We start from the raw sequence: 24,426 nt of genomic DNA, 5'->3' as shown, positions 1-24,426 counted from the left end.
ACAGGTCACCATTGCCCCATTTCTCCCCGCAAGCATATAAACATTGCCACCGGGAAAAGATTAATAAGGCTCCTCAGAAGGATTCTAGATCCTGAAGATTCCATCCTACAAGGGAATCGAATCAGGGAATCCTTGGTCCCTGTCTCTTCTGAAGTTTCTTTTTTCCTTGATAGACCAGCAGCAGCAAACAGGAAAGCATCAACAGACTGATCCCTAGATCACGGTTTGCTGATGGCTAGTTCACAGTTTACTGATCGCTAGGTCTCCGATCACCAGATCGCCAATTGCTAGCTCAATGCTGATCTGTAACTTCTAGTCCCTCCAATGACTAACGATCTCCAATTGCTAGCATTTACAATCATCGATTGCTAGTCAATAACCAGTCATCAGCTTGCTGATCACTAGATCACCGATGGGCAGCTCATCTTTCTTCGATCATTGAACTCAGCTCGCTGATCTCTGACCAGCCCATCTTCAGCTTGCTCATCTCTGACCAAACAGGGGGGATCATAATTAGCTGCCTGATATTGAACTCGCCATCGGCGCACAGACCACCGATTCATTGGTCATCGGTTATTTGCCAGCAGTTCGTGACTCGAACTTACTAGTCAATCGCTTCCTGTAGTTCCTAGATCAGAATTTATACAAGATACTTCTCGCTACTGGCCGTTTGCCATCACGCTAAAGTGATCGGTAAACGTTCGACAACAATCATCATCGGCTTGCCAACAGGGAACTACTTGCGAGCACTCTCCAACTGCACAGTATCCACGATACCCAACGGTTAACCATTGATTAACATTCGCCAGATTAATTTTATTCTAAGAAATAGCATCAATCCCATCAGGGCGCGTGGTAAGGCTAAGCGTGGCCTTCCTTCTAAAGAAATTCTCTCTCAGAGAAGAATCCTTACACTGGTTATCGCTCCTGTTCCCTTACGACACGAGTCAAGACTCCAGCGTCGACAATCTTCCATGCAAAGGATCACCAAGGAGCTGTCCCTTTGGGTAGATGTCCACTCCATGTTGGAGTTCGATCGAAGGTAAAGGTCTCAGGTCTTCATTTGCACACTGGACCTAAAGGACACTTACTCCCAGGTCCAAACCATCCATCTAGGAAGGTTGGAAGATTTGGTCTAGACAAACAAGAAACACCAGTTCAAGGCACTGTGCTTCGGTCTTTCCATTACACCCATCCTGGTCTCACAGGATTGGCTTCCGTGTCTGCTCTCTCGGGACGACTGACTGACCTTAGCAGACTCAGTGGCAACCTTGCTGTAACACTGGAACTTCTGAAGTCTTTTAAAAAAGATCCAGGGATCAGGGTAAACCTACGGAATCTTCCCTACTTCCCTCCCAGGAGACTGGTGTATCTGGGAACGATTCTAAACACCAATCTCCATAAAAACTTTCTCGAAACGAGAACGACTTCCATTCCAGGAGACTGGAGCCGGAAAAGAAGAAAGGAGGGACCATAGTGCTGCACCACGCGACCTCAGCCCTCTGGACAGAGCCCGAAGGTACCTTCACTTAGATCTCTTAAGAGATGAAGGCCAACTTTCCAGTCCTTCAACAGCCTCATCGGTTCCTAACAGACCACTCAGTGATGTGATGGACGACACACCGTATACCTCATAGAGACTCATCGACAAACAAGTAGGAACTTGCTTGTAGAATCTTCCTATCTAATAGTTTAAACACTTATGATGGGCCAAAGTCCGTTCGGTACCACTTTCAGCCCGCTTCATTCCAGACTGGAAGAACAGGCTCGCCGACAATCTGTGCACAGCATCTCAGATAGGTATACAGTGAGCCCTCGTTTATCGCGGTAGATAGGTTCCAGACCCGACCGCGATAGGTGAAAATCCGCGAAGTAGGGACACCATATTTACGTATTTATTTAACATGTATATTCAGACTTTTAAAACCTTCCCTTGTACGTAGTACTGTTAACAAACTACCCTTTAATGTACAGAACACTTAATGCATGTACAGTACTACAGTACCCTAAACTAAAACAGGCACAAATATTAAAGGCGATTTTATATCATGCGTTTCCTAAACACGCCAAAAAGCACGATAAAAAATGGCAACCAGTGTTTTGTCTACGTTTATCTCTGATCATAATGAAGAAACAAACGCATTTACACATCTGTGTATAGGTTAGTTTTTGCATCGAGTGTATTGATTATACTGTATGTTGATTTTGTTATTACCAATGTTTTACTTAATTTTTCTTAGGACTTCCAAATGAAATGTTTTTCTTTATGACGCCGCCTGAAACGGCGGCGTCATAAAGTACGCTCCATCTTCGATCGTAATAAACAAACGAAGGCATTTAACGCGCATGATGAAAGTGATAAATAATGATATTACAGTAAAAGCTTTTAGAAAATATGTTATTACAAATATTATTTACCGTATCTATATAAAATCATACAGTACATACGTAGCAAAGCAGGAAAACAATTTACGAGAGAGAGAGAGAGAGAGAGAGAGAGTTGTTTTACGTACGTAAATGTAAATTTTAAACAAAAAAATATGATAGGTTATAACATGTATATTCAGACTTTTAAAACCTTCCCTTTAACTTAATGCATACTAAACTAAAACAGGCACAAATATTAAAATGTTAGAATATTAAAGTAAAACATGTATAAAAAAAATAAAGATTGTTACTGTACTCACCACGAAAGAAGTTGAAGAAAAACTTGAATGATGATGGCGATGAATTTGCTGCACAGTAGAAATGATGATGATGAAGCTGATGATGTCTTCTACTGTGCAGCCAATGATAGTATTTTACGTCTTCAGACGTATGATCACATTCTCTTTTCGTGTTTTATTTCTTTCTGTACTGAATTATATGTCATATGTAATGCAATGAACCATCAGTAAGAGCAGATATTACTAATTACAGTATTAATGGAATCAACGAAATACGTATTTGGGGTCTTCATATATCGCGGTATTTTCGAAATTTCCAGAAAATCCGCGATATATGTATATACATGCGTTATGAAAAAAATCCGCGAAGTGGTGAATCCGCGATAGTCGAACCGCGTAGTAGCGAGGGCTCACTGTACCGAATGGACTTTGGATCGCCATATAGCCAACAAAGTCCCGACTTTACGAGATCCTCCAACTAGGGGGTCTGTTCACAATGCTCCTGAACCTCAGGCTACCGTTGCTCACCAGCCCTAGACCCCAAGGCTCTCTGGCAACAACGGTGGGTACAACAATGACGTTTACGTCTAGTCCCTGTTTTATCTGAAGAAGGGCACTCAACAAGGTTAGAACATCGGTCAACCTCTCCAGGACTCTCCTAGCTCCGCTATGGCATTATGCAGAAAGGTTTCCAAACCTTTTGCAGCTCCTGATAGAGCCTCCAAGGGAACCCTCTCCGCATATCAGACAACCCACTTCGACACCTACCACAAGCTATAGCTTTGGTATGAGTGTACGCCTGAAGACTACCCAATATCTCTCTGCGAAGAGGTTGTCTAGATACCTGAGGAGTTCCTCAGCAGCAGTCTACGAGGCAGTGTCACGTCTTGTGTGGTTGGCGTCATGGGAAAGTGTCTCTTCTCTCGATACCTCGATTCCAGCAATGGCGGAATCCTCGAGTATATGCAAGAGGAAAAGATCCCCTATTCAGTTTCGACAGGTAAAGATGATCACTCAACCTTGATCTTTCACCTTCATACTGAAAGAAAGGGATACCTTCTCATCAATAGACTTTTCCTAACTCATACGGACTTACTATTTGCCTTTCCCCAGTCGGAATTGAGACCTTCCTCTCAGAACATAGTTCAATCTCCGATCCCTAAAGGGACCTCCTTGTGTTCCACTTCACCAGGCAACAAATTTCCTCCTGATTTAAGAACACAATGTTCTTACACACTCGGACAGCAACCATACGAGTTAAGGAACTTCATGGTCTCTCTTTCGACATCGCCCATTATTGAGAAGGGCGAAAGACAAGGTTCAGTTTCGTCCCTGAGTATGTCACCAGACACGGTCTCCAGAGGTGACGGATCCTACACAAGTCTCAACTAGGTAACGGACGATCCAGATCATCCGTTACTGTACCCAGGGTAAGGTATGAGACTTTACCTAAAGAAAACGGCAATAGCCTGTCCGGGTCCCTCCTCTTGTCAGCACCGAGAGAGACTAGAGGAGGATCACCTAAACATCATCTCGACATGACGACTCACAGTGTCAGGGGCATAATTATGCCCCTGGTCCTTCTTAGCAGATTACTCTGTGATGCAGGTTTTACAAGATGTGATGTGAATGCTCCAGGTGACTTTCACAACCTCTCCTGCAAGACGTGACCCACAGGAACTCGATACGATCTCTATCGGTCCAGTGGTGGCTGCACAACAGCTGGTTGTATACCTCAAGCTCCTTATTAGACAAGTAGCAGAAGGTTGAGGGCACTGTTACCTGGTTTTAGTCTGCGTGAATGAAAAGATTTGACTGGCTCTTATTCTTTTCTTCATCCTACCCTCTCGTGGGGAAAGCAGCATCCTGGGTTCTCTGCATAGCTGACCTCAAACCACTGCGGGTAAACCATGCTTCCTTGTGTTCCTAGTATTAAGTCTAATACTGTTACGTCCCCATACCCTGACGAGGTGGTATTTGGAAAGTCCTAGGCTACAAGTTTCCATCTATAGAACTTAAGAACAACTTCCTAGGACGAGTCACACTTCTTCATACCTTCACACACAGCTTGCGTAGGCCGCAGTCCTTGCGTAGCAAGGTTTTAGCGAGGTGGAGGGACTCCTTATTTCTTGGGTGCTTACACACTCAAATAACAAGCCCCCGGGCAAAGCCAAAAAGCCAGACTGGCAGGGACGTCCACCCTTCCTAATGGGTGAGTCACCCCTATTAAATAGTGTGGTTTGTATTCCAGTTATGGAACAAAGGACAAATTCGTAGATAATTTGTATTTTTCCTAACTATACAAACCTTAGCTATTTAATCAAACTTGCCTGCCAGCCCTATCCCCCTTAAAGTCCTACCTCCAAGCAAAGTGAGCTCAAGCAAAGGTTTGTGTGTGTGTGTGTGGGGGGGGGGGGGTTTAGCAAGCTACCCTCCCCTACCCCCGCTAACTAGCGGTGTGGGTAGTAAACCCTCATTAAAAATTAATGGCTCGTCATTTCAGCTACGCCGAAAGTAATACCCCTATTAAATAGCTAAGGTTTGTATAGTTGGGAAAAATACAAATTATCTATGAATTTGTCATATTTGGTCAGTACAGCGTCTACCTTTTCTGTATCCTGCTTGTTCATCTCTCAGATTTTCATCAACCTTTCTCTCTAGTCTCTAGAATGAGCATACTACAGTATACAATTTCATAACAGCTGACGTAAGTGTGATGCCTCCATAATTATTGTAATCGGTCAGTTCTTTTTTTTTTTGCCATTTTTACCAACACTCCCAGCTCCCATTCATCAGGTTTTGCCTCTTCACGTCACATTCTACAAAATAGTTTTGTAAATATTCTGGGAGTCACTTCATTTTCGGCCAATATCATCTCAGCGGTAATTGCATCGTGTTTAAGGGCTTTCCATCTCTATAGTTTTTTTAATGATAGATTCGACTTCAAACACACTGAATTCATTCAAGAGCACATCAAAATCTTCTCATTTTCAGGTTTATCAGTCAAATTATTCTCTTCTGATTACCTATTCATGACCTCATTAAAGTGTTCCATCTAACGCTTCCTTTCTTCATCTTCTGTTATTGCATCAGATCCATCTCTCTTTTTGATGGGTATATGCTTCTTCTTTGCCCCAGTAGAGATTTTATTGATAATTCTAGTAGCAATTCTTACACTATAACCACTACCTGAATTCATAGCTTTGTCAACCTCATCTGCTTTCCTGTCTAAATATTCTCTCCATTCATTCCTGACTTTTCTTTTGACTTCACTATCAATACTGGAATACTTAGCATGCTCAATCTTGTAATTTTTATTACTTCCTCGAAAACTTTCAGCAATCAATTTCTGTCTCTGTCTCCGTTTTATAATATCCCAAGTATCATTTGATATCCTTGGTTTTCTTTTCGTAACTGCATGTCCCAAAACTTCACTACCAACTCACCGATATATGTTATTGATATTACACCATTCTTCATTAATTGTCTGCTCTTTGCCTCTTGAAGTCTCTCAGACTGCAAATTGATTCCTACATTTAATAGCAAAGGTTTCTCTGTGCTCATCTTTTTGAAGCTTATTTGTATTAAACCTCGGTATTATCTACATTTCTGATGGGGTCATTCAGTTTTAGTGATCACCTCTATAGCTTCTTACATTTCTCAGGGTCCTCCTCCTCTTTATTAATGGCTATGTGATCTTTTATATTTTTGTAATTGCCACATGGTGAAGTCCTAGTGCTGGAAAAGAGTACCTCCAATAACAAGATTGTTTGTTGAACAAAAACTTGTAAAATGTGCCCCATTTTCATTAGCATTGAAGTCATCAATCTCAATTTTCATATCTCAGGGATTTCATCTATTACACTTCATAAACATTTAACATAAATTTGAAAAACAATTTTCTTCCCGATGTTAATCGGGCCAGCGCTTTAAGAATCAAGTTTAACTCATTGAGCTGGTTAATATCCCCCTTTATTAATAATGATAATAACCAATGGTAAACAGGAAGCTACCCTGTTCCAGACCCATTGGCTGTGTTTGAAAATGCCTTCCAGTACAGTACTCATTGAATCACCTTGATGCATATGCCTTTCCTCCATGTTGATTACGCCAGGACTCAGATGGCCCCGTGTTGAGTAGTATCCTGATTTTTTAGCACTTCTAGTCATGGTCCTGAGAGAACTAACCCAGCGGTCCAGGCTCCTCTGTCAGCCGTACCTTCAGATGTACCATGAATCCTTGAAGTCGTTTGAATTTCACAGTTGAATTCTATATAGCATCTCCAAGTGAAAGACTTTTCACAAGCATTGCACAGATGTCTGGGTACCTGCGGAGATCCTTTGCAGCTCTGCTAGGGGAAGTGGACCATCTTCTGCGATCGAGCATCTAGCGCAGATCCAGATTTCATTGTCTTCCTTTGTCGTGAGAAGCGCCTCTCAGTCGTGACTCATAAAGGCTACCTCTCAGCTTTTGGCATGGTCCATCGACTGTAAAGTATAGACCTCTCCTCCTTTTGAGAGTTCCCTAAGCCCATGAACAGCTTTGAGCAGCCTTGCCCACCCAAGGATCTCATGGCATCCCTGAGTGGAACGTGCCCCTGTATGAGACTTTTAGTAGGTCATCTGACTCAAGACTATCTTTTTGCTAGCAGTAGCATTGGCAAAGAGAGTAGGTGAGATGCAGTTTCTCACTTAGTCACTCACAATGAGGGCTGGAAGGAGGCCTTCAAGTTTGTGTGAGACCTCCTCCATCCCCTCTCTAAGTGAAGCGTCATTTAGTGATTGAGAGGAGAGACTTATGTCCCGTGACGGTTCTGCGGTGCTGTCTGAAGAGGAAACGATGCTTCAGGCCCGAGTGTCTGCGCTTTTTCGTTAGCATTGGCAGGACCAAGAAATAGGTATCAAGGAACATACTGTAATCTCTTTCTGACTTCATAAGACGATCCGTACAGCATACTCCTCGACTGCTGAGAGAGTGAAGATACCAGCTAGAACAAGAGCTCACGAAGTCAGGGGTATGGCCCCTCCCCACCTTAGCCTTCATGAGAAACTTATCAGTTGGTCAGGTATTTAAGGCTGTGGTTTGGAAGCACGAAACAACCTTCATGGCTTTTTACATACAGGAGTATACCCATAACTCCCTTGGCACCTTTGTGCTAGGTCCTGTGGAGACTGCTCAAGTGTTTGTGTAGCCAGGAAGTATCTTATCTGTTGTAACATGTAAAGGGAAGTCTGGAATGAATGGTAGGATGACTGGACGAAACAGTCAAAACATTACAGGCTGGATTTGACAATGCTGATAAGTTAAACTTCTGACCTTCATCTTTTAATCCTTAAGAATTATCTTCCTCATTCTCCTTGATGAGTTGAAGGATGGTGGAATTTATACCAACCATGATCATACACCATGTAGATTATTCTGGATTAATTTTCCCTTTTGGGGAAACGGTTTCTTCAGTTAACCATTTGCAGTTCGTCCTATGTAGGCCAGGCCCTATCAGTCTTCTCGTTCTTATCAGGTAGAATGGTTGGTGGAGTCATCTATTGCTCCATTATGGGACTAGGCAAACTGACATTTCCAAGAAAGAAAAAGAACCAACCAGTTTGGTTCTATGCGGACTTCCATCCCACCAAGCAGTAAGTCTCCCAATTTAAAGGATGAAGGTTTGTATTTGCGTAGGATAAACTCACAAATTTTTCAAGAAATTTGTATTTTTCCTAGCTTTACAAACCTTTGTTCTTTTTTCAAGTTGAACCTTCCTCCTCAACCAACCATCTGGGTCCTGAGCTGAAAGGTCAAAGTGAGGTCCTTCCAACAGGTGGTGGAACATGATTACTCACCCTCATGCGTCATCATCATCATTATCTACACCTATTAACGTAAAAGGTCTGTTAATTTTTGCCAGTCGTCTCTATCTTGAGCTTTCAAATCAATACTTCTCCATTCATCATCTCCTACTTCACATTTCATAGTCCTCAGCCTTGTAAGACTGGGTCTTCCAACTCTTTCAGAGCCTTGTCTAGCCCAGTTGAAAGTTTGGTGAACTAATCTCACTTGGTGAGTGCTAAGAGCTTTTCTAAACCATCTCCGTCTACCCCTCACCATGATCTCATCCATATAGGGCACTCAAGTAATCTCCTATAGTTTCATTTCTAATCCTGTCATACAAGTTAACTCCCAATATTATTCTTAGGGATCTGTTCTCATATCTACAAAATCTGTTGGATATTGTTTCATTGTCATACCAAGACTCGTATCCTTAAAGTAACACCAATCTCACTAAAGTGATATATAGTCTGGTTTTTAAATGTAATTTCATGCAATTTTATTTACAAATTTTACTTTAAACTAACCATTGACTAATTTTCTTTTTTCAATCTTTCATTAAATTCAAATACTAAAGGTCCTGTATTAGAGATCATAGTTCCTGAATATTTAAATGATTCCACCTCATTAATGCTTTCTCCTTCCAATGATATTTCATCTTCCAATGCATACTCCGTTATCATCATGTCTCTTTTATATTTATCTTGAGCCCAACCTCATGTGATATTTCATGTATTCTGGTAAGCTGGTTTTGCAAGTCCTTTGGTGTTCTGCTAATGAGGGCAGGATCATCAGCTAATTTCCTGTTTCCAATCCAGTCCAATCCTTCTCCATCATGGCTGGCAGTACATTCCCTTGGAGTACTCCACTCTTCACTGGTAATTCACTTGACAGGACTCCACTAACATTAACTTTGCACTTGTTATGCTCATAAACAGGCATTCAAATTTACATATTTAAGAGGAACTCCATAATAACGTAGGACTCCACAAAATTGGCCGGTGCACACCATGAAAGGCTTTTTCATAGTTCACAAATGTCATCAAAAGTGAATATCTATATTCTACTCATTGCTGTACCACATGTCTTAAAATTAAAATTTTTCAATATTAATCTTACCCGATAATCATGTAGCTGTCAACTCCGTTGCCCGACAGAATTCTACGGAAGGGATACGCCAGCGATCACTATACAAGAAGGGGGTGTACTCACCAGCGCCACCTGTGGCCAGGTACTGCAGTACTTCTTGTTGACACCACCTCAATTTTTCCTCTGTCGTGCTTCCGGCAAGACCTACATGGATACGCTTATAATTTTGGAGTCTTGTTCACGGTTTTTGGTGAAGTATTGCTCTAAGATTTCAGCTTTCGCTATACAGGAAACTTGTCTCTTAGCTTAGATAGCTTTTAGATTGATTTGATTAATGGTTAACGATTTTTTGCTTTAATTGGAATTCCCCCTTGACTGTTCTTTGATTCAAGATGTCCGACCTTTCTCAAGCTCCTCCCCAAAGACGATGTAGGACTTGTATTAGGCGTATTCCGAAGGCCTCGGTTGATCCTCACACCGTTTGTTCCGACTGTAGGGGAAAATCCTGTCAGTTGGAAGATCGATGTGAGGAATGCGCCGGACTTTCGGAACTTGATTTTGTTCGATTCCTCAAGTATACCACTAAGTTAGAGAGAGAGAGAGTTAGGAGGAGTTCGGCTCGCTCTTCGCTTTATTCCTCACCCCATGATCCTCAACCTTTTCCTCCCCCTGTAGTGGCTACCCCCGATCCTACTATTTGTGCTCAGCCTGATATGTCTGATGTTTTACGTGCCATTCAGGCTTTAGGTGATAAAGTGGAGTCGGTAGTGAGTGACCACAAGTTCCTCTTGGCAGACGTCAAGGAACTTAAAGTGAAAAGTGCAGTGGGAAGTGGTAGTGCCAGTGCTGTGCCGAGTGCTAGTGTCAGTGTCAGTGTTGTGCGTGAGGGTACTTCTGTGCGTGCCAGTCGTCCTCCCAGTCCGGGACCTCTTGCAAGCTCCCAAGCCCAGGGGAGAAGCAATGTCGAAGGGCAAAAGGGTTCGGCAGGCCTTGATCGGCGCACAGCAGTATCCTCGGTGGTTGCGGGCGTATCTTACAGAGATCGTCACTTCCACTCTCAGACGATTGAGCCCTTATTTTCCTCGTCTGCAGAAGAATTTTCGGGGAGAAAACGCTGGACTCAGGTCTCAAGACCTCTTAAGCGTAAAGTCCAGACCGCACGAGTTCTACAGCCCGGATGTAGTCATTGGGCTAGCTCTGACTCGCCGCAGTCATCAGGTGACTGCACGCCTCCTAAGAGAGGTAAGGCGATGCCTCAACAGACCTCAACTTCTGTTAAGGCTCTGCCTCAACAGACCTCAACGTCTGTTGATCCCAAGATGGCTTTGCTGCAGTCTATGCAGTCGCAGCTTGCGGTATTGATGCGTGAGTTTCAGGCAGAGAAGGTTACACCTCCTCCTGCGAGCGCTCCTCCTCCTCTACGCAGTCCAGTCTGCCAGACGTACGAAGTTGAGGTTCCTCAAGCTACCTCCATGCGTGAGCTACCGCGTTGGGAGTTGCCAGATACCAGCGTTGTGCAGCAACCTCCACCTTCCTTGAGGCAGGAACCTCTTACCACGCGGCAACCTCCTCAACAATGGGGACAGGAGTCTTATGCCTTACAACCTCCTCTACCTTTGAGGCAAGAGTTTCTTGCAGTAAGACCACCCTCGAGGCAGCAACCTCTTGAGGTACGACAACCTCTGCCATCCTTGAGGCAGCCACCTCAGCTCTCGCAGCTGATACCTCCACTTTCCTCGAGGCGAGAACCTCAACTCTCGAGGCAAGCACCTCAAGAACCTCAACTCGTGAGACAGGAGCCTCTTTCTGCGCAGCCGCCACCTCAACTCTCGCAGCACCCACCTCAAGAACCTCTACTCGTGAGACAGGAACCTCTTACTGCGCAGCCACCTCAACCCTTGAAGCAAGCGCAACTCTTGAGACATGAACCTCATGCAATGAGTCAGCCACCTCAACGCATGCATCTACCTCTTTCTCCTCAGCTTGAGCAGTCTTTGCAGCCTGAACCTCAGGTTTTACTACAGTCGCCTCTCACCACGCTTGCTCCCCAGACTCCCGCAGAGCCTCCTTCTTCCCAGCCTCATGACTTTGTCATTACCAGCCCTCATCCTCTTCAACAGAGACTTGAGGATGAATCCGCAAGTGTATATGCACCCGCTTGTCAGGATTCTGCCGTTCAGCATACCGCTGTAACTTTACCTCTCGCTTCTCAACCCTCAGGTGATGAGGTTTCTGAGGAGGAAGCTGCGCACCTGGATGATCCCTCTTCTGACGTAGAGGAACCCAAGTCGTTACCACCCTCCATTGACTTTCGCAAGGTCCTGGCTCTTTTCAGAGAAGTTTACCCGGATCACTTTGTTTCTGCTACCCCTCGCTCTCCTCCATCAGAGTTTTCTCTAGGCATGCAACCTGTTAAGTCTGCCTACACTAAGCTCGTCTTCGCTAGATCTTCTAAGAGAGCTTTGAGAATGTTAGGGGATTGGTTGCAGTCCAAGCAGCAACTAGGGAAGACGTCATTCATGTTTCCACCTACTAAGCTGACTTCTAAGGCGGGCGTATGGTATGCCACAGGAGAGGAACCAGGCTTGGGAATCCCTGCCTCTGCCCAGGCTGACTTCTCAAGTTTGGTTGACTCTCCACGAAGGTCGGCTATGAGGCGCTCTAAGGTCTGCTGGACCTTTTCTGACTTAGACCACTTCTTAAAGGGAGTCTTTCGCGCCTTTGAGATTTTTAATTTTCTCGACTGGTGCCTGGGGGCCTTGAGCAAGAAGACTGCCCCATCTGACAAGGACTCGGCCATGCTTATAATGTCCTGTATGGATAAAGCAATTCTCGATGGTTCCGGCGAACTTGCCTCCATGTTTGTTTCGGGAGTACTCAAGAAAAGGGAACAACTTTGCACCTTCCTTTCCACTGGTATCACCTCTTGTCAAAGGTCTCAGTTACTTTTTGCTCCGCTTTCTAAGTTCCTGTTTCCTGAGGACCTTATCAAGGAATTGTCTGCGGCTCTTATTCAGAAGGACACTCATGACCTTGTGGCCTCTTCAGCACGTAAGGCTAAGGTTGCTCCTTCGGTTCCTAGAACTTACCGCACCCCAGTGGCCGATACTCCTGCTACAAGATTTATTCCGCCCTTTCGTGGCAGAGCCCCCAGCCGAGGAAGTACCCGTCCAGACGGTTTCAGGGGCAGGTCCAAGAAAGGTCCCAAGCCTTCGAAAGGCAAACATTGACTCTCCTCCTCTCCAGGCAGCAGTAGGAGCCAGACTCAAGATCTTCTGGCAAGCTTGGGAAAGAAGAGGTGCAGACGCCCAGTCTGTCAAGTGGCTAAGGGAGGGTTACAGGATACCATTCTGCCGCAATCCCCCTCTGACCACTTCTCCCATCAACCTCTCTCCCAACTACAAGGAAAAGGACAAGAGGCTAGCGTTACACCAAGAGGTGTCGCTCCTGTTACAGAAGGAGGCAGTGGTGATAGTCCGGGACCATCAATCCCCGGGCTTCTACAACCGTCTCTTTCTGGTGGCCAAGAAGACAGGAGGTTGGAGACCGGTGCTGGACGTCAGTGCGCTCAATGCTTATGTCACCAAGCAGACGTTCACTATGGAGACGACGAAGTCGGTCCTAGCAGCGGTCAGGCAGGAGGACTGGATGGTCTCGTTGGATCTGAAAGACGCTTACTTTCACGTTCCTATTCATCCAGACTCCCAACCTTTCCTGAGATTCGTTTTTGGAAAGGTTGTGTACCAATTCCAAGCCCTGTGTTTTGGCCTAAGCACGGCGCCTATGGTGTTTACGCGACTGATGAGGAATATTGCGAAATTCCTCCACTTGGCGGACATCAGAGCCTCCCTTTATTTAGACGACTGGCTGTTAAGAGCCCCCACAAGTCGTCGCTGTTTGGAGAGTCTCAACTGGACTTTGGACTTGATCAAGGAACTGGGTCTTTTGGTCAACTTAGAAAAGTCCCAGCTTATTCCTTCCCAAACCATCGTTTACCTGGGAATGGAGATTCGGAGTCAAGCTTTTCGGGCTTTTCCGTCGGCCCCAAGAATCAGCCAAGCCCTAGAGTGCATTCTGAGCATGCTGAAGAGGAACAGATGCTCGGTGAGACAGTGGATGAGTCTAACAGGGACCCTGTCATCGTTAGCCCTGTTCACCGAGTTAGGGAGACTCCACCTCCGCCCCCTTCAATTCCATCTAGCAGCTCACTGGGACAAGAATATGACGCTCGAAGCGGTCTCTATTCCTGTTACCAAAGAGATGAAGACTACTCTCATGTGGTGGAAGACCAACATCCTTCTCAAGGAGGGTCTATCGTTAGCGGTTCAGACCCCCAATCTTCATCTCTATTCGGACGCATCAGACTCGGGCTGGGGCGCGACCTTGGACGGACAGGAATGCTCGGGAACATGGAACAGGGAACAGGAAACGCTTCACATCAACTGCAAGGAGTTGCTGGCAGTTCATCTGGCTTTAATGAACTTCAAGTCCCTCCTGCTAAACAAGGTGGTGGAGGTGAACTCCGACAACACCACAGCCTTGGCATACATCTCCAAGCAGGGAGGGACCCATTCGAGGAAGCTGTACGAGATAGCAAGGGACCTCCTCATTTGGTCAAGAAGTCTAAACCTCTCACTGGTAACGAGGTTCATTCAGGGCAATATGAACGTCTCGGCAGATCGCCTCAGCAGGAAAGATCAAGTCATCCCCACGGAATGGACCCTTCACAAGAGCGTGTGCAACAGACTTTGGACCTTGTGGGGTCAGCCAACGATAGATCTGTTCGCCACCTCCATGACCAAGAGGCTCCCTTTGTACTGTTCCCCAGTTCCAGACCCAGCAGCAGTTCACGTGGATGCTTTTCTGCTGGATTGGTCCCATCTCGAGCTATATGCATTCCCGCCGTTCAAGATCATCAACAGAGTCATTCAGAAGTTCGTCTCTCACGAAGGGACACGGCTGACGCTGGTTGCTCCCCTTTGGCCTGCAAGAGAATGGTTCACAGAGGTACTACAATGGCTGGTCGACGTTCCCAGGACTCTCCCTCTAAGAGTGGACCTTCTACGTCAACCTCACGTAAAGAAGGTACACCCAAACCTCCACGCTCTTCGTCTGACTGCCTTCAGACTGTCGAAAGACTCGCTAGAGCTAGAGGCTTTTCGAAGGAGGCAGCCAGAGCGATTGCCAGAGCAAGGAGGATATCCACTCGTAGAGTCTATCAATCCAAGTGGGAAGTCTTCCGAAGCTGGTGCAGAGCCAATGCAGTTTCCTCTACCAATACCTCTGTAACCCAAGTTGCTGACTTCCTGTTACATCTTAGGAATGTTAGATCTCTTTCGGCTCCTACGATCAAAGGGTACAGAAGTATGTTGGCTTCAGTTCTCCGCCACAGAGGTTTGGATCTTTCCTCCAACAAGGATCTACAAGACATCCTTAAATCTTTCGAGACTTCTAAAGAACGTCGATTATCCACTCCAGGCTGGAATCTAGACGTAGTCTTAAGGTTCCTTATGTCTCCTAGGTTTGAACCTCTCCAGTCAGCTTCTTTCAAAGACCTTACTCTCAAAACTCTTTTCCTCGTCTGCCTTGCAACAGCCAAAAGAGTTAGTGAGGTTCACGCCTTCAGCAGGAACATAGGATTCACATCCGAATCAGCAACATGTTCCTTACAGCTCGGATTTTTAGCAAAAAATGAACTTCCTTCACGTCCTTGGCCTAGATCGTTCGAAATTCCTAGCCTTTCCAACATGGTGGGTAACGAGCTAGAGAGAGTTCTTTGCCCTGTCAGAGCTCTAAAATACTATCTTAAAAGGTCAAAACCTATACGAGGACAATCAGAGGCCTTATGGTGTGCCATCAAGAAACCTTCGATGCCTATGTCCAAAAACGCAGTTTCGTATTATATAAGGCTTCTGATTAGAGAAGCTCATTCTCACATGAAGGATGAAGACCTTGCTTTGCTGAAGGTAAGGACCCACGAAGTGAGAGCTGTAGCCACTTCGATGGCCTTTAAACAGAACCGTTCTCTGCAGAGTATTATGGATGCAACTTTTTGGAGGAGCAAGTCAGTGTTTGCATCATTTTATCTCAAAGATGTCCAGTCTCTTTACGAGAACTGCTACACCCTGGGACCATTCGTAGCAGCGAGTGCAGTAGTAGGTGAGGGCTCAGCCACTACATTCCCTTAATCCCATAACCTTTTTTAACCTTTCTCTTGAATGCTTTTATTGTTGTTTTTTGGGTTGTTACGGTAGGCTAGAAGCCTTCCGCATCCTAGTTGATTTGGCGGGTGGTCAATTCGTTCTTGAGAAGCGCCTAGGTTAGAGGTTGTGTAGAGGTCCTTTAGTATGGGTTGCAGCCCTTTATACTTCAGCACCTTAGGGTTGTTCAGCCTCCTAAGAGGAACGCTGCGCTCAGTAAGGAAGACGAACTTATTAAAGGCAGAGTAATGGTTCAAGTCGACTTCCTTACCAGGTACTTATAATTTCATTGTTATTTTGAATAACTGATAATATGAAATACGGGATACTTAGCTTCTTGATATACATGTACACTGGTTTTCACCCACCTCCCTGGGTGTGAATCAGCTACATGATTATCGGGTAAGATTAATATTGAAAAATGTTATTTTCATTAGTAAAATAAATTTTTGAATATACTTACCCGATAATCATGATTTAATTGACCCACCCTTCCTCCCCATAGAGAACCAGTGGACCGAGGAAAAATTGAGGTGGTGTCAACAAGAAGTACTGCAGTACCTGGCCACAGGTGGCGCTGGTGAGTACACCCCCTTCTTGTATAGTGATCGCTGGCGTATCCCTTCCGTAGAATTCTGTCGGGCAACGGAGTTGACAGCTACATGATTATCGGGTAAGTATATTCAAAAATTTATTTTACTAATGAAAATAACATTTTGTCAATACAACTTCTATGTTTTCTAAATCCTGCTTGTTCATCTCAGCTTTTCATCAATCTTTCTCTGTAGTCTCTTAAGAATGAGCATACTATATATCTTCATGACAACTGTAATTTTGCAGCCAGTCAGATCTTTTTTTTTTTCACTACCTCATTATGTAATTCAACGGCAGTCTCCTCTTGTGCTAAGAATATATCCCTATTTAAAGGACTCGGGTTTGCATAGATTGGAAAAATACAGATTAAATTAAAAAAAAATTTGAATTATTAGTTCGGACAAAAAACTATCCTTGAGCTTGATGGAAATCTTTGGCACTGTTGTTCAGTTTGCTTATTTTACATGCAGTGCAAGATTTTTCATAATTATAACCATCATTTGCAATTACATCTTCCCAGACTATACCATATTACACCATCTGCAAACCACTGAACCAGAACCTGTGTATTTGCGGTATGCAGACACATGTTGGGCATTTATTTGAAGTTGGTTTATTTTATCAAGGACATTTTTTTTTTTTACATATAAGGTGTCACCTTAAGAGAAGGGTTTGCATGATAATCTTTAATTAGATTTTTGGTGCATTGCATGAGAGCATCTCAAATCACTATTTTTTTTTTTTTTATTTTAACATCTTTTTTTATATTTTCACTTCATTGAAGTAAATTAAAAAAAAATTATCCGACCATCCATTATCTGACTTCTAGATATTTAAATTGTTAATTTGTGGGTTAGAAAAATAGGAATAGATAAAAAGCATCTTATTTTAAGGAACTTAGTACTCTTTGATGGCTCACAGATCTTTGTATTCATACATGAAGTCATGTGTTTTTTTTTTTCCTCAAATATAACCTTGCGATGTGTGTAAATGGTTTCTCTCCAAGATCACAAAGATCATAATTCAATTAATTAAAAATTGTATAAGAGGCTGTGTGGTAAAATGAATTGTTAAGTTTGTTCAAATTTAGTAACTTAAACTCTTTTGATACTCCCTGGAAATTTTGCATCATGTGAATGTTGTTACTTATCTTTAGTGCTGTACGATTTGCTCACTCCCTTCTTTTTCCAATCTAGTTTTCACAAATTATGAAATGATGCCAACCTTATTTCTGAAAGTCTCATGTTTTGCTCGATTTGTTGCATTTGTATGTTATGATTGGTCTCAAGTTTCAAGGTACTGTATACAATTAAAGCATAGTTGAAGTAAAATTCATCCTTAGAATTAGTTTTTTGTATTGTGTTGTTTTAGTGTTACTTTGTAATTGAAAGAAATGTTCTTGGCAGGAATCTGGCCAACGCAAGGGCACATTATCTCTTGCCAACAGTGCAGGAAGTGTAATGCGTCAAGCAGCTCTTGGGGTTGGAGGGGTATGAGTAGTTTTTAGTTCTTGAGTGTTAATAATGCTTTTGGGGATGGACTAAGCTTGGTGTTTTGTGGGTAGTGTAGTGGCTATTAATTTAAATACTGAATCCTCTTAAACTTCTATATTTAGTTTTGGGTAAGTTGTCAAGTTTCTTTCAGGTTATAGGGTGGAGTATTGAGCATTTTTTTTCACATAATTGTAGAAACTCATAGTGAATTCACTGTGAAATGTATATTCTGTGTTATTAGCATTCGATCATAAGTGATGCTTTCAACATAAAATTTCTAAGAATTTATTTTTCAGAGAAGTACAGTAGATCACATGGTGTCAGAATTCCTAATTTGTGTCATTTTAAAGGCATTTAATTATTAAAATGTGGTGCTTTAGCTATTGGTTGTCTTGTTTTTCAAGGGTTTAATTGTGTTTTGTATAGCAACATGTCAGATATCTTAGATGCATAAAATATAATAATATTGTTAAGCTGTTTGGTATGTAACTATATTGGGTTACTGTATTTTGCATAAAAAGTAAATTTTTAGCAAGGTCATTTTTCATAGATATTGCACTAGAAAATTGGTCCTGCTTGAAATTATTTTTAATTAGACATGGAAGAATACATAATGGTTTTTCTTAAACTTTTGGTTTAGGTTCATTGTATATGTGCAATACAGTATGTGAAATTTCCATTAATCATAAGCATGCGTTTTAGGGTGTTGTTATGATGATTTCTATAGTTTTTGTTCAGATGTCATAACATGTTACTGAAGACTTATATTGAATATGTATATTGCGTTGTTTGTTCCTACATGTATACAGTACAAACCTTTCATCCCTTAAAATAGGGATATGTTTACAGCAGCAATGGATTGGCCATTGAATATTGAATCATTAACAAGTTACTTGGGTAATAACAGAATGAGGGGCAAGTCCTCCCCATACTTGTGTCTCAGAATTACCACTTTAGATTTACACTGCGACATGTACAGACACGTGTCTAATGTTGGATCTTCCTGCATTTGTTTGTGATAAGTGTGGGCTATTTATTTATCTATTTCTTTTTATTGTTTTTTGGTGAGTTCGCTCACTTGCAAGTGGAAGCTCACCGAAAGCTAAGCAAAAATTTAATTTTGTTCCTATGAAGATACAAACCTTTGAAGCCCCATGTGAAGTGTACTTTTGTGAAAGATTAACTTTATGAAGGCTCCACCTTCGGAGTATGTTCATGCTGTTCTGATTAGGAAGTTGATGAATTCAGAGCGCAACTCGGCTCACTTCATGGTAGTTTCTCTGCCTTAAGAAGAAGTTACCAGATTCAGAATATTGCCCTTACTTGCATGCCCAATAGTGAAAATTAATCACTGGTGATGCATTGTCATTGAGTGTTCTTAGTGCTCCCCAGTTTGTGTTGTAGCAGAGTAAGCTTCTTCTCATAGGGAACATTTTCATTACTTGTTGTCCAGACCAGGGTTGCCATTTCTAATTTTGAAAACACGCTACAGGAGCTTCCAAAACGCGCTAAATCCTTTCTCAAAAGCGCTGTAGAAGGCACTATGTTTTATCAAATTTATGAAATTGGTCGTAGTGTACTTAAGGAAAAACACACGATGCTTCCTACTTTGTATTTCGAAAAGAAAGAAAGATTCCATTTACTTGTTAAAATGAAAACGATTACTTTTAATGTAAAACTTCAATGGAAAAGAAACATGCCATAAACTTTGCCCCTTTTCCGAAATCATTTCTCCGGTCAGCGATGGTAATTCACTAATCGGATTTCGCCAGTGAAGTAACCCCTGCTGACTGGGTGCCTCGTAGGGGATACTGATAGGAACCCATGGCAATAGGAAAAGGAAACCCGGTAAGGAAAAAGAATTAAAGAAAGACTATAATGGTAGGCTTAAAAGAAAATACATTTTGAAAACAAAACAAAAAATAATAAAATTACCATTGTAAGAGACGAATCCATGGGTTGAGCTTTTATTATTATTATTATTATTATTATTATTACTACAGTATTATTATTTTTGTTATTATTTTACAATCTACCAATTAACTTTAGAAAAATAATGGCTGTGTGCATATAACAGACAATATGATCAATACAAATCCAAGCAAGCATTTTGGCTGTGGCCTTCAGAGGAAGATAGTCTTTCAATAGGTGGTTGATACCCAAAGGAGATGACAAGAATATTATGGGGTGAGAAGATATAATGTACTATGATGTAGGAAATTTGACAGACGTTACAAGTTATTTTGAAATGCCAAAGTAAATTCTTTATAAATATAAGATTCAGATGAAAAATTTTCTTAAATTAATAAATCAGTAAGATGAAATTATGGCTGTAATTCAATCACATTGCTATATTGAGTGAATAGGAATATGTTCTGGTTTATCAATTTGAGTTCACTAAATTCTAGAATATCAAACTTTAGTTTCTAATTTTTTTTTTCTAAAAATTTAGAAAAAAAATAAAATACTGTATACATATATTAAATGCTTCTTTTAATGGACAAAGTCATTGACAATAAAATGAGAGCAATTGATTAACTTAAATGAAATTAATAGCAGACTGAAGGACATAGGTGTTATAGTTAAGAGGACTTCGGGGCCATGGTTAAGCTGAGGACTTACTCCTCTTACTGAGTTAAGTTCCCTACTATCTCCTCCCACTGGCATCTTTATAGAATTTGTACCCTCGTTAACAGAAGCAGTATTTTGATTTTACTGTACGACTCTACAGCATAGTTTGGGAAAAAGAAAAATTGCTGTCTTCTATATTGATATAACAATGATAAAGTGAAAAATGTTTCATTATAGTAAGTCAAAAGATTGTGAAATGCAATTAGTTTATCATTTATATAATCTGCTGAAAAAGCGCTAAATAGTAAAATCGCGCTAGATTTTCGAGAAACGCGCTGAAATGGCAACTATGGTCCAGACCATTACTTCTATGAAGGAAGAATGTTTAACAAGGGGAAGGAAAGTAAACCCTCTCTCCTCCTTTTCAGCAACTCTCTTATCCCTCCTTTCCCATCATCAGACATTTCTTCCTTGAGAAGACGACTAAGATGATAGTCGCTTGTTAAGGCCTTTTGCTGAAAGTGCCTTAGGATTTACAGTGGTCACTCTTATTCAAGCAAGGGCGCATTGGTGCTACAGTTACTGCTGTTTCACGTTGAGCAAATGACCAGTCCTACTCTTACCAAACGCTCCATAGCCCAGGGAAGGATAGGAGTGGATTCCCTTATCTATCTTGTTTTTAGTGCTGTATAGCTTCCACTAACTTTTATCTTCAGGGTCGGTTAGTGATCGTGAATCTATTATTACAGACACTGCTGTTTTATCAGTTCAATTGCAGGTAAAGGTAGAACTGATTTCCAGCAGTACAGTAGGCAGATAAGGGTGTCGTTCTCACTACAGTACCTCCATGCTGATTCAAAGCTCACTCATTAGCTGGTTGTAAGTATCATTACTCAATGTCTCAAAGTGATGTTCTGGTTGCAAAGCCACAACCTTCTATGGACAGCATGAAAACAGAGTTACAACAAACACAAGACGATGTCGAAGATATTTATTTTTATTCCAGAAATGATAGCACTTTATCTTTAAAACCAAAACTAACTTTTAATAATGAATATTGTAAGCTTTCAATTCAGATGATTTAAAGGATTTTGTTCCTGTAAATAAAATTATTTTAAGCATTTACCTGGTGTGCAGAAACAGCTCGATTATAATTGTTTACCTCTTTTGATGTAAATATTTCTTTCTGCATTTCTGCTTGCAAGGACTGGCTTTATGTCAGAATTCTGGGTAAATAAATTAGTGGATACTAGCCAGCATTTCTGTCCAAACCCTGACTAGCAAATTGGTGACCCCTGGAGTGACCGATGAGCCCCAACGCTGCCAAATCTCCTGAAGAAATCACTGCTGCTTCCTCCGTTCACCCACCTCCTTTCATAACATACAACCCAGTGGCCTGATTTTTTAGGGCAGAAAATATTTTCAGGTAAAATAAGATCTTTATAGTCATCACGAAAAGCTGATGTCGAACTTTTATTCCTACCCAGCGATGTCTTTGAACAAATAGCAGTGGTTGGCCAAGCCAAATACCTGTTATATGAAATTCTGAAGGCCTCCATCCCTTGTGAGTCAGAAAATTTGTCAACAATGTAGGAATGTCAATAGAAAGTTAATGGCCTTCACTTGTCTATAAGAAACTGAGTAATTGCAATACCTGTCACTCATCCCCAACAAGAGATTACTGGAATTAGTATGTGAGGACCTCCTGATAAAGTTATTACTAAAAACTAGTTTCAGAAATTTCTAATCATCCACCATGTCCCTCAAGGATTTTTTTCAAATAGTAGATGAGGTTCACCTGGCCCAGATGTCGGTAAAACCCACTCATTTACCCCGAGCAGTGGCCACCACACACTCACAACCTCCAAGTGATGAAGGGACAGATAGTGAGCCTGATTCCCCAGTTGCTCCTGTATAGTGCTCAGAGAATGTAGTTCAACAAACCAAAAGGCTTCTGTTTCTTCAACTGTAGATTTGAGAGTGAAGCTTGGAAGTGCTGTCAAAAACAATGCAGTAGGGCCTCAGCACCAGCTCAATCATCTAAGTGTCAGCGATGGCCAGACTGTTTGTCTCATGCAGGTAAACGAGTATGTCTCTCGTATTTTTGTATTATCATTGATGAGATATCTGACATGGAGTTCCTTGTCAATCCGGGCTCATGCAAATTTTTCGTCCCAGCCACCCGAAACGAACAAATTGAATTCAGCCCCAACACTCTCCATGTGTCTACTGCAAACCGTGCTTTGCGTAAGATATATGGAACCAGAAATATGAAAGCATTAGCTAGCAAACCATATAATTGGACATTCATCACTGCAGACTCCATTTTTGCACTTTAGCAGATTTCTTGAAGGCACTCTGCATGCTGGTAGATGTTTCCAGATAGTAACTCAATTAGAGAGATGCCCTTATATCCCTCATCACTCCAAGGGCAGCAACAAGCTCCATGCCAGAACCAAAATCCTTTCGCCTACTTCAGGAACTTCTCAAATTACTCAAAGATGAGCTCACATGCCTACAAAACACCATATCAAAATCTTATCGTCACAGGGGGGCCACCATTGCATGCACTTTGCAGAAGGCTGGTTCCAAACAAACTAGCCCATGCAAAGCAATTATTCTGGAATATGGAACAGGCAGGAATTTTCCAAAAAGGCTCCAGGCCATATCCATATATCCTCCATAAGGTGTCTAATGGAGATGGCACATGGCGGCCCTGCTGGAACTACCAGCGACTTTACGTTCAAAGAGTACTTTACATCTTGGAAATAACAGACTAATTTGATGGAGCAAGAGTATTCGTGAAAATGGATCTCCTGAACTGGTATTATCAGGTCCCAGTAGGTAACGAGGATGTAGAAAATTTTGGCAGCAATCAACATCCCTTTTGGGATATATACTTTTAGTCACAGCTGTTTCAGCCTTTGTAATGTAGGTGCCACCTTTCAACGCTTTATGGATGACATCCTCAGAGAATAATTATCCTGTGTTGTTTACGTCAACATTTTGATTCTCAGCCGCAACGATAAACAGCACGTTTTGATGAATTGTCGAGACCTTGTTCCTCCAGGATGAGTGAATCTGTTTGTTTGCAGATGCAATTTAGGCTAGTGCCTAACTCTGCCATCTCAAGCAAGAACTCACAAGCTTAGTCTTGTTAATAGCCATCTGATTTACCTGTAGGCCTACTTTAAGTTAAGGGTGGCTCTAACAGTATCATACCACCTTACCCTCTACACCCTACAGATGTTTACCATAGACTCCCAGACCCCTCCCCTGGAGAATTGAGGTGGCTGCTCTTTAGTCACGTAGTACTGGAGGACAGGCAGGATGGCTGGCTTTTCTTCCTCTTTCGTGTTCATTCCCCTCCCAAGAGGAGGTAGTAGACACAACCGTTATTCCCTACTCAAATATCTGATGGTAGTTGGTTATATGATGAAGCACCTATTTTGCAGACCATGCCTTCCAAAAAGCAACTCCTTCATCCTCCTAACAAGGAGAAAACTGGGGCATTGTCTTGCCAAACATTTCTCTTGGTGTGCCTAGGTTTGACTGCTGATGCCATCTCCCAGTTGAGAGATAGGTTTTGAGGGTCCTAGTATTTGCTTAATTTTTATAAGTAGGTACTCTGAGGCCTTAACAGCTTTTACATCCTTATGATTAGCTTGTTAGGTGGTTTTTGGAGTTAGCTTCCTCACTCCCATATGGGACCAGGAAGAATGACAGTTTCAAGGAAGAAAAAAAAACTTCTAGTTTGATTCCAGGGGACTTCTTCCCAGCAGTGAGTGTGTTCTGCCCTTTTTAAAGGATGAAGGGGTTTTATACTCTTAGGATTATATAAGTTTTAAAAGTGATTTGTACTTTGATAGCCATACAAACATGATGTTTTTTTTTTATAACAGATTTCCCATCTCAACAACCCCTCAGTTCTTGGCCTGTTGACAAAAGAGGTTATTCTGTGATAGGGATGTGGGTGGGGCATCCCCC

The 24,426-nt window shown here is 42.2% G+C and overlaps 1 protein-coding gene across 2 annotated transcripts in view; it reads left to right on the top strand.

Annotated features, from left to right (window-relative positions):
• Positions 1 to 24,426, top strand: part of LOC137616461 (protein FAM136A) — a 97,807-nt gene that overhangs the window by 43,362 nt on the left and 30,019 nt on the right. The window contains exon 4 of one of the 2 annotated variants that reach the window (XM_068346255.1): positions 17,782 to 17,865. The exons of the other annotated variant lie outside the window; for it this stretch is intronic. Within the exon in view, the coding sequence (XP_068202356.1) occupies positions 17,782 to 17,865 (84 nt within the window). The remainder of the gene's footprint in view (positions 1 to 17,781; positions 17,866 to 24,426) is intronic. 2 annotated transcript variants of the gene reach the window in all.

This window comes from Palaemon carinicauda, chromosome 22 (genome assembly GCF_036898095.1).
Source record: "Palaemon carinicauda isolate YSFRI2023 chromosome 22, ASM3689809v2, whole genome shotgun sequence".
NCBI classification, from domain to species: Eukaryota; Metazoa; Arthropoda; class Malacostraca; order Decapoda; family Palaemonidae; genus Palaemon; species Palaemon carinicauda.
This window is presented reverse-complemented; position numbering and strand designations above follow the sequence as displayed.